Below are 10,823 nucleotides of genomic sequence, written 5' to 3'. Positions count from 1 at the left end.
ATTTTCCGCCGCAAGGGTTTTTGAAATTGGTCCGTGCGCAAAGCATTGTGGGGATTTGAAGGACGCAAAGTCTACCCATGTGCAGCCTCGAAATTACCCCCAAACCAACGACATGGCCTCGGTGGAATTCCAAGTATGCTGGAGATTGGAACAGCCCTTCGGCGGCACTCGATGACGTAGCATCCTTGAAATATTGGGCTTGGAAGCCAGTTTCCTCGCGATTGAGGAACGGCCCTTGTTTTTAGATAATTGGTTGTTGCTAGGCATCTGTAACACAACCAACTGTTTGCATATTTTTGTGACTTTCAGCCAGCTTCCAATTAAACTGCTAATATACAACCAATGTATATGTTAAGCTACCCTAAATGTCTGCAACAACAGACACTTATGTTAGCAAATCTAAGTGCTTCATTTTCTCCTTCTGTAGCTGCAGTGAAAGACATCGATCGCTACCAGGAGAAAATCACAGTTTCTCTCCAACAGGCTGCTCTTTCTCCCGGCTTGGAGCACATCAAGCTGGGTGTCTTTCCTCGCGAGGAGTTGCCCATACACTACAGGTAACTTACACAACATGAAATGACAAAATAAACAACACAAACCTCTAAAAAGCTAATCCTTATTTAAAAAAAGAAATGTATAATACAAATCCAAATGTGTATGAAAAGGTTTGGTGGTGTACTGAACAGCAATTGTAACATTACTTTTTGAATGTATATCTTAATGAATGGATGTGGGATGCATTTTAATCAAACATCCCACTAAGAAGAAGGATACTTGCTTTATACCAAATGTACCTTATGTGTCTGTCAATGGTAGAGACCCTGTCTCATGCACTAATATAGATTATTCTAGGTGCTTAAAAAAGCTCAATCTCATTCATGAATATAGCTCATGTTCACTTTTTTCACTGTGAGCTTTGTAAATGCTTAGTGATCACCACAGAAGATAAAATAAGCCCTTCAACACACAACCAGTTTTTTCTTGTAGATCGTGTAACTGTCTGACTCCTCTCCTCTTTCTTTTAGTCGTAGCCTTCGTGCAGCCGCTGACTCGCGTGAGACATACGAGTGTATACTGAAGAGCTGCCATGGTTACCACAACCCCTCTGTGGTGGAATACCTGCTGGAGAAGGTGGGAGTTAGTGACACCCAACCACCATCAATGATGAGAGGACTGCAGAGGTAAACAAACGGCTGACATCTTATCCCTGTTGTCCCTCTGTGTTACAAATGTCGAGGCAAGTTGCAATCCGTGAAAATAATCACTTTTAAGTTGGTTATCGTAAGCTGGCCTGAAAAAAGATATGACTGAGAATGGCACCTGGAGAGTGCAGACCTTCCAGCCATGCCAACTGTGCATTCATGTGATCTCTGGACTGTCCCATCCCCGAGCTGGGAAATCATGTGCTAATACTGAGTTGTTGAAGGGATGTTCACTGGAGTTTACCCAGAAGTCAGTATTTGACTTGCCCCAGTACAAAGGCCAACGCTCTTAGAACATCAGCCTTGCATGTCTTGTAACAGCCAGACCCCAGCCAGTGTTAATGTTTTTTTACTTTAATCTTGGCAAGTTGTTATTCGGCCTTTGCTGTAGGCAGGTAAACACTGATTCTCTTTAAGAACAGGAAGCCTACAGCGTTGACAGAGAGCTGTTAGATGGTCGATACTCACTGAAGTTCTGTCTCTTTTCTCCACAGTAAACTTTTTCACGAGGAGGATTTTGCCTCAGCAATCAGGAAGAGACAGTCTGCATCGTGGGCCTTGAAGTGGTAAAGCTAGAGTGTTTCATTGGTCTCTCATATATACCACAGCACAAAGGGAAAATCATCCCATGTTCTAGTCTTTCTTCCTCTGACGTTAATAAAATCCTTTTTCCCTGCTCCTTGTCTGCCTTTGCTCTCTCAGTGTCCGTGCAGGTGTAGACCACTTCAAACATGGTCGTCATGTGGAAGCCATGAACGAATACAACAAAGCGCTGGATATCGACACTAATAATGTAGAAGCACTGGTGGCACGTGGAGCTCTGTGAGTTGATTCTACTTTATTGAATGTTATACTATATCACTCTTGTTTGGGCTCACAGTTTACATAAATAACCATTTTCATATAGGTCCTCTTGAAAGTTGATTTCTACCTTTTTTAGACAATCATAGCAAAACTTTTACTACCCATTTACTTGGTTTACATTTTGGTGAATGTTAAGGCAATACCTTTTGTTAAGAAATGTTCATGTGTGCCCTGTGAGTAACACGTAAGAACAATGCCTCAGTCAAAGAGTAAGTAATTTGAAAGAGAACATGAGAAACAATATTTCTGAACATGTCATCTCTTCATTGTCTAATGTGCTTGGAAATGCACGTATTTCTTTGGCTTGGCGCCAGGCACAGCAAAAGGAAACTCCTTTTCGAACAACATCACAGATTCATGTTCCAGAGAACTGCAGCGATGCTAAAACATAATACCCACAGTTAGTGAAACCTCAAGGTTTAAGCAAAAAGAGAAGGAAAGTAAATCCAGTTTGGAGCCTAGTTCTCAAGGATGACGGAATTCTCCTTTTTAGATGTTTTTTGATCGTATTGTGCATTTCTTTCATTTGTTGTCATTCCCAGGTATGCTAACAAAGGCAGCATAATGAAGGCCATCACAGACTTTGAACTGGCCCTGGAGAACTGTCCAGATCACCGAAATGCCAACAAGTACCTCTGCCAGACTCTAGTGGAGAGAGGAAAACAGTAAGCGTTGCTACCTTTGCTTTCATGAGTTCAAGAAGAAGGATAATTGAATGCAATACTGCTAAAAAATACATTCAAATGTAATGGTCACTAACAAATAGCTTTAATGATTTCATGTGAACAGCTCAGTAACATTTTCTTCAGTCCTGGTTGTTTTTCAGAAAATGAAAAAACCATTACTACATTAACCTTTGTGATCTACGTCCTCGTGCCTCTGTGCTGTAGGCATAACGAAGGGACTTCCTGCTTAGATTACTTATTTCATGCAACAACAAGGTTGCCAGTGAACTTCCTTATTTATATTGAGTTAATATAAAGCCAGGTTCAGTGTGAGGGCTGCGGTTAAAGGCAACAAATGATTATTATTCGATTTAGCAGTGCTTCCATTTCCATGAACCATTTGATTACAGTCTAGAGAGGTTTTGTTAGTTAAGTGTCTCGTTATTATAATTATTATTATTGTATGTGACAAAGAATTGGCCTTTCCCAGCAGTTGCACCGCCCTTAGAAACAATGCACTCTGCCATCTCTTACTGTCACTACCTCCCTTTTTTAAACTACGATTAAAGTGATAATTAGAAGTAGGAACGCCTGTGAACAAAGTATTTGATGAGTCAACACTGGCTAAGAATGTTAGGAGCGCTGCTTTGGAACAGACAAGTAGTCAATTTGAATCTGGTTTGTTGGGATAATTGTAAAAAACACAACTAATGAAGACATACGAGTTGTAAAAGCCTGGTATATTGGCCCTTGTTTCTGATCAATATCTGGGATCTTATAAGAGTTCTAGTGTGTGTGTGTGTGTGTGTGTGTGTGTGTGTGTGTGTGTGTGTGTGTGTGTGTGTGTGTGTGTGTGTGTGTGTGTGTGTGTGTGTGTGTGTGTGTGTGTGTGTGTGTGTGTGTGGAGGTTGGGATGTGTGTCACAGGGCCAGTACAATACCCCCAGACCTCAGCTTTTTGTCCTTGTCCACACATTAACAACACACCCTGTCCCATTGCTTTTCATTTACATTAGTGCCTGGATGGGCGAGCGAAGGACACAGACACAGAGAGAGTGAGAGAGGCTTTCCATTAAAGAAGTGGTCCCGCAGCAGATGCCCGCATTGTTTGCGTTCGAGAGCCCAGAAATATTTGGTATTAGGAATGAGTCCATCAGTGGAGTCATCTCGTTTTCCACTTCAGAGCTAATAGGTGTAAGGCTGTTATGAAGATTGGATTTTAAGGTTGCCTGTGTTTGAGGAAGAAAAGAGAGAAAAGTGATTTTTAGATACTTTGAAAGTATCAACGTATCCAGTCCTAAAGAGTCCAGCTCTGTCTTCTTTAAAGAAAAGACAATGTCATAAAAAAAGTATTTTGCTGTTTGAAAAGCATTAGTTTGAAGTGATCATGTGTCCTTGAGCAAGGAGTAGTTCTTACAGACATGCACCTTGCATTGCTGCTCTGGTATACCATTGTTCTGTGTGTCAGTGACAAATAGTAAAGTATGTTCGAAAGACACTTTATAAATACATTCCCATCTGTTGTGGCAGAGATGTTGGGTCGAAACATACAGTTGGTCGTGGGCGTTATATGTCAATGTGTCTTCTGTCATCCTTAATGGCATCACTATTCACTCATGTTTTAATACAAGTCCAACAGGTCTCATATACAGTAGGTCACTTATTTGTGCATTCAAAAACATATATCAACAGTCTTTTAATGTTTCATATTTGAGTACAGGATGGGTTTCAGTGGTCAATTCTCCAACAACCGAGAGAGAATAGTGCGTGTGTGTGTGAATTTGATTCTATTACACGTTGTGTGTATCACAGAGCAACATGGCAGCGCTAAATGCAGCAGATGTTAACCATAGGAGGCTAACACATGACAGCTTGGAGCTCTTTGGTTGAGGGCAAACACACACACACAGTGATGCTCACACACACATACACACATACAGTTATACTCTCACACACACACACACACACACACACACACACACACACACACACACACACACACACACACACACACACACACACACACACACACACACACACACACACACACACACACACACACACACACACACACACACACACACACACACACACACACACACACACGCATAGATAGACGTGGCCATATGCATCATGTTCCCCAAACTGTGATTACGTAAAAGCAGCAGTACTGGAAAAAGCAATTTTGCAATAATTGCCAGATGAACAATTAAAGTATAAGAATTAGGCCCCTTTAAGAGTGATACTATTTGATTTATATTTTTACTTCTTGCTTTTTAATGTAACTCATACTTTGTAACGTACATTTTAACCATAGTATTTGCATTTTGTTTCCGTCTCTTGCAAACCTTTTAACAATGTAAACAGCCTTCTAAATCCAACTGACAATGGTAGATGTGAATTGTATCTCTGGAAAAAAAAGGCACTTGCTCCTTGGGTTTGCCATGACATTATGTGAATATGTCGTGCTTTCTTTACTTTTCACACACATGCACACTAACACACACCAAGTTACGCAAACAGACTTGATTTATTTTCCCGCGGACCTCAATGCATTTATGCGTCCTTTATGAGCTGGTTGTGAAATTCAACAGGTACTGTTTAAATAGGAGAGTGTGTGTGTGTGTGTGTGTGTGTGTGTGTGTGTGTGTGTGTGTGTGTGTGTGTGTGTGTGTGTGTGTGTGTGTGTGTGTGTGTGTGTGTGTGTAGGCTTGAAGAACAGGAGAAACTGGTCACAGCAGAGGGACTTTACAGGAAAGCTCTATCTCTCGATGAGTCAAACCCTGAGGCCCAGGAAGCGCTGCACAAAATAACCGAGACTATACAGGTGAGCGGGAACCACACACAAACACGCTGGGTTAGGCGAAAGTTGGCAGAAATGCACTTTGTGTATTTGAGCCTTATCTATTAAAACACACCCTAACAATAAAGTGCATATAGAGGCTTGGCTAAGCTCACATTTCAATGTAGTGGATTGTTTGATTTTGGGAAATCAAATGAATAAAGAGCTCTCAGAAGCTTTGTGTATTTTGTGACCCAGTCTTTCTTTCATAGAGCGACTATAGTCAAAATGTTTATATTAGCAGAGTTACATGACTACTGGTGTGTGAAAACAGTCATAAAGGCTTAAGAACCAGATACACAACTCTAGATAAAGGCACATTTTCTTCTACCTGTACAGCTGCTGGTTGCTTAGTTAGGGAACTGTTCATTCACAGCCTTGTATCCACTGCCCCCGAGTGGCCAAGAATGAAGGGGTTTAAATGAAAGCACGGATAAGACATGCATGAATCTTATAATCAAGGGCGTGCAGACACACAACTTGACTATTTAGATTTTGCAATGACATCACAACAGGTGCAGGTATTGATATGTAGGTGTTTTCATCTTTAGAAACTAACTTGAACGGGAATTCTTCCTTTTTGATGATTGGCAGTTTTCTAAGATCAGATTATTTGTTGTACATGCATAGCTTTTCAAACTGCCTCCCTGCTGGCCACTTTACATGATCTGATTATTAACCAATAGAGACAAAAAGCAGGAAGGATTTAAACTCCTGTGTGTCTGCTAATGTTTTACCAGCTTAATATCCGTCTAAGATTCATATCCAAACAGGAGACATTCCTTGTGGATTTGTAGGCAGCTATTAAATGGATAGGTCAAACTTTGCCCTGTATAATAAAGTCTTTACTCAGTATATTAACAATTAACAAACAGCTAACTATATGATATTAAGTGTTTCTGGAGTCATTTCAACAACCTCTACAATATGTTATTATTTAGATGCACACAGAATACACTTTATCTGTTCCATTTTCATGTGTTAACACAAAATATGAATTTTGAAAGTGAATTTTGTACCTAAACTCATCCATGTTGGTTTGTAAGACTGATGAAGTGTTTTGGTGTTTGTGTGTGTGTCTGCGGCCTCGGGACTCTGACTCTTTGACCCTTCAACTTCCATGGCCTTGTCACGTGCTTTGCGGTGGTGAAAATAAATAAACGGCACAATGACATCAACTCCTCTATTGGACTCTCGTGCGTCCCCCTGGTCCAAATCGGTAACGTTGAAACATTCTCTCTGTCTGATTGGGAAACAAATGCTTTGTGCTTTCTCTGCCTGTACCTCTCTCTATCTATTCTTCTGCTTCTCTGCCAATACCGTTCTCTTGGATTACACAACTGTTTTTAACCCTCTGTCTATTTCTTTATCATGTCGTCTGTGGCGTGTGATCATAACATTCTGCTGTCCTTCTCAAATCTCTGACTTTCCTTTGTCTCCAACATGAATCATTTACTAAATGGCTGATAACTGATTGTTTTCGGGGTTGCATGTCTTGGGTCGTGGCGTGTTTGAATGTGTCTTTGTGGACTTTTGCTTGCCATTGTTATGTCTTGCCTTGCATCACCCGGCGGCCTTAAAGGTATCAATTCGCCTGCGAGAAGAAGCGGTGGCTAAGGAGCAGGAGAAAGCTACGATCAGCCAGACCAGCGCTGAGAAATTGCGTAAGATCTTAAAAGAGGAGAAGAGGTGAGTTGTCCGATCTTTTAAAGCTGTGTCAGGTACATTTGCTACACATGAAGTCATTGAGATCCTAACTCCAAATCATTTGAGGTTTATGAGGATGAAGTGTTGAGTGGATGTGTTTTTAATTTTTTTACAGAATGAAGAAGAAACGCAAGAGATCAGCATCTTCCAATCCCTCATCCACCGCTTCCTCCAGAGACTCTTCTCCTTCTTCTTCTTCGTCGTCTGACTCCTCTCGCAGGAGGTCCAAAAAGAAGAAGAAAAGGAGGAAGCGGGGAAGTAAGCGCCATCGCAGGATCTCCTCAAAGGAGAGCAGCAGCAGGAGGAGCGAGGAGGGTAAGAGCAAGAAAGACCGGAAGGAGAAGGAAGAAGAGGAAGAGGTGGAGTGGTACCCCGCTCCTCCAAACACCTCCGCCACCTTTCTCAACCAGAAGGGAGGCCCGAGGTTTGGGGAGGAGGATGAGGGGGAGGCAGTGGAGAACGAGGCTGAAGATAAACGCATCTCTCAGCTGTATTCGTTGTCTGCAGCTTCAGAGGACGAAGAGTCCGACTCGCCACAAACAGAAAGGAAGAGAAAGGACGGAAAGGAGAGTAGGACAGGGGAAAAGAAAAACAGTCAAAGCCAGGAAAGAGAGGAGAGGGGGAGTCGGAGTGGAGAAAGGAAGGGTGAGAGAGGGAGGGAGGATAACGGGAAAGAAAGGAGAGGAAGTGACTCCAAGAGGAGAAGCAGCTTGGGGGAGAACAGACGACGAACAGTGTCCTGCTCGTCCGCCGACTCTGCGTATTCACGGAAATCTATTTTCAATCCTGAATATTTAGGGAACTCTGCTTCCACGTCAAAGAGCATAGAGAGTAGGGTGAGACATGACGCGCCCAAGAGGAACTCCTTCGATGGAGGTAGGTATGAGAACAGAGGGCGGGAAGAAATTCAAGAAGTAGAAGAGGCAAAGGGAGATAAGGATAGCAGGAAGGGGGAAGACGAAAATGTACCAGGAAGTGGTAGAAAATCAGAAGGTGCGGGAAATCACACCAGACCGAGTAGTTTGACCTCAGTGCCAGGAGGAAGCGTTAAGAAAGACCTCCCTACTAACCTGTTGGATATCTTCAATCAGATCGCCCAGTTTAAAAAGGGGAAGGGAGGCGGGCCGAGAAAATAAGTCAAAAGTCCACAACGTGCCCGATACTAGTGACTGAAATGGATGTTTGTACTATGAATTAATTCAGCCCTGCTATTGCGTTGTTCCCAGTTGTTGTGGATTACCTTCAGTGTCGAAATGTCTTATGGTGGATTTAAGGCTTGTGAGCAACGGTAGTAATTGCTCGTCAAAATGCTCATAATGAATACCTTCCTGGACTAGAATAGTTCACATGCCCCCAGGATGATCCAATATCCCCAGGTGGGAAGTCGCTCTTCCTGCTCCAGTGTGTTTGAGTTTTAAGTCGTATTGTGAAAACATGGATTCTAAAAAGATACCTTTTTATATTCTTGATCTGAGTGTTAAAACAACACATTAAAAAAATATCTTTCCTAGTTGAGGAGGGCGTTTATGCTCAAGTTGTGATCGAAATGTTCTGAACATAATTTGTGCCCATGCTATGCTAACTTTCCTGAAGATGGTAATTGTACTGTAATCCAAAAACATAACCTCATTGGCAAAACGGAGGAATGTGATGAGAGAATGACATTTTCCACTTATTGTATCTTTTGAAAAATAACGACGATTTCAATGACTACAAGTATTCGATTTTAGGTCGGTATTATTTGATCATGTGTTGGGTGTTCTCCATTCATAGAGGGTCTTTTGTGTACATTTTGACAAGGTATTACATATCCCTCACGTCTGGGGTCACTTCAGTTGCTCCAGGCTTTAATGTCTCTTGTTTTGTGTTCATTTTGAGTTGAGTCTTTTATCTGTTCAAAAAGATACTGCCTTATGTTTACTGCCTTGGGCCATTTGTGCTTTCTTTGTGTGGCTTGTTGAATCCCAAACAACCTGACTGTTAGTACTGCTGTACCTTATCAAGCTTTACACCATGCAGATGTTTCAGTTGTATCCCGACACATTTTTTCCTGCAGTGAAATGGGTGAATCAATAAAGCAATTAAAATTTCAAGATAACATGCCGTGTCCAAGTCTTCTAAGTTTTTATTTCAGTTTTTCCACACTTTTATTCATTGCTCTCTATTTCTGTTTTCATCACACTAATGCTAAATAGTAACTGCCTAATAAGCTAAAAAGCTAGTTTGTCATCAATCTAGCCTAGAAGTTAGTTCTAGCCTCACAAGACCAACACACACAGCAAAAGAGTCAAGCAACGTTACAAATCAGCATCTTGATAAAAGACAGCATCCAAAGGTGAAATAGTCAGTTAATATATACAAGTGCTCAGTGGGCCAAATCCCAACTATTGCATGTTTAATTATCGTATTTAAGCTTGTTTTAAAGATCAATAACATATATGCTTGGTGGGGTTTCACAGTTATATTTGTCATAACAAATTAAGTTTCTCTATATAGATGATTCAACATATATTTAGACAATCCTTTACCTTCACTTCAATGCATAGGTCAATCCCTGTCATTCGAATAATAAGTTTTCACAGCAGAGTGTATATCAACACACTGTTCGGAAATTATCTGTCGCCACATATAGCGATCATGCAGTACATCGACCCCTCAGAAGAATTAGAATTTCCTGCTTCTTACAATCATATTTTAAACGTATCGATACGGCTATATCAACAATACACTGAAGCATTTTAACAGTGGTTTCATCATATCATGCTAGAGTTCTAAAAACTCCATGACTCTAGATGGCAGTTCCACGTTATCGAATTCCTCTTTTGGTTTTCCGTGCATATGATATTGTGATTCATTTGACCATAACTACTGAATAGAACCAGGTCCTACATGCATAAACTTAAACCTGTCGACCAACCTCTACTACCCCCCCACTCCACTCCTCACAGGCATACAGCCTCGTTCTCGCATCCCACACTCTCGACTCTCCCACTCTCCTGCTGCCGGCCCCGCCGCCACAACCTCCCCACACCTCATAGTCCGCCACAAATGGATCATTCATGACTAAGAAGAAAATATATATTATGTCAATCAAAACCTATATAATCTAAATTCCCCTAATTTATTCATATCTTTTTCCTTTTACAATCGTTATCTGCAGTTCTTCTCAATCTATTTATTAGCATAAAAACACCCCAACGCGATTGTTTCCACCCCCCGTAAGGAGATCGAGCTGATGTATTTCCAGGACGCGCTCGAGAGTATCCAATCACTGGTCCTAGCGATTGAGCAGTGAGGTATTTGGTTCTTTGGAGCACCAGCTCAGCATTCGCTTCTCCTGCCAAACGACTTCATGAGTTGTTACCAAGAGACAAGCCATACCATAGTGGGTCATCCACTTAGAGGTAAAATTCGCCGCACTAGTCCCTCCGTACCTCCAGCTAGAACATGTCCTCTAGAATCTCAATTGACTACTACCAAGATACGGGTCGTCTCTCGCTGAGGGAATGAACAAGCAAGCCAACAAGATCCGTTGTCTATGCAG

At 41.6% G+C, this 10,823-nt stretch overlaps 1 protein-coding gene across 1 annotated transcript in view; it reads left to right on the top strand.

The window, feature by feature from the left end:
- Positions 1–9,379, top strand: part of LOC104941187 (tetratricopeptide repeat protein 14-like) — a 34,649-nt gene extending 25,270 nt beyond the window's left edge. Inside the window, exons 3-10 of the mRNA XM_010766282.1 lie at positions 428–557; positions 1,026–1,181; positions 1,697–1,768; positions 1,905–2,024; positions 2,609–2,731; positions 5,440–5,557; positions 7,155–7,261; positions 7,395–9,379. Coding sequence (XP_010764584.1) covers positions 428–557; positions 1,026–1,181; positions 1,697–1,768; positions 1,905–2,024; positions 2,609–2,731; positions 5,440–5,557; positions 7,155–7,261; positions 7,395–8,415 — 1,847 coding nt within the window. The 3' untranslated portion in view covers positions 8,416–9,379. The remainder of the gene's footprint in view (positions 1–427; positions 558–1,025; positions 1,182–1,696; positions 1,769–1,904; positions 2,025–2,608; positions 2,732–5,439; positions 5,558–7,154; positions 7,262–7,394) is intronic.
- Positions 9,380–10,823: the final 1,444 nt, after the last annotated feature.

This window comes from Notothenia coriiceps, unplaced genomic scaffold, assembly GCF_000735185.1.
Source record: "Notothenia coriiceps isolate Sejong01 unplaced genomic scaffold, NC01 NC01_scaffold00000116, whole genome shotgun sequence".
Taxonomy (NCBI): Eukaryota; Metazoa; Chordata; class Actinopteri; order Perciformes; family Nototheniidae; genus Notothenia; species Notothenia coriiceps.
Note: the sequence above shows the minus strand (reverse complement) of the source record. Positions and strands in the feature narration are given on the sequence as shown.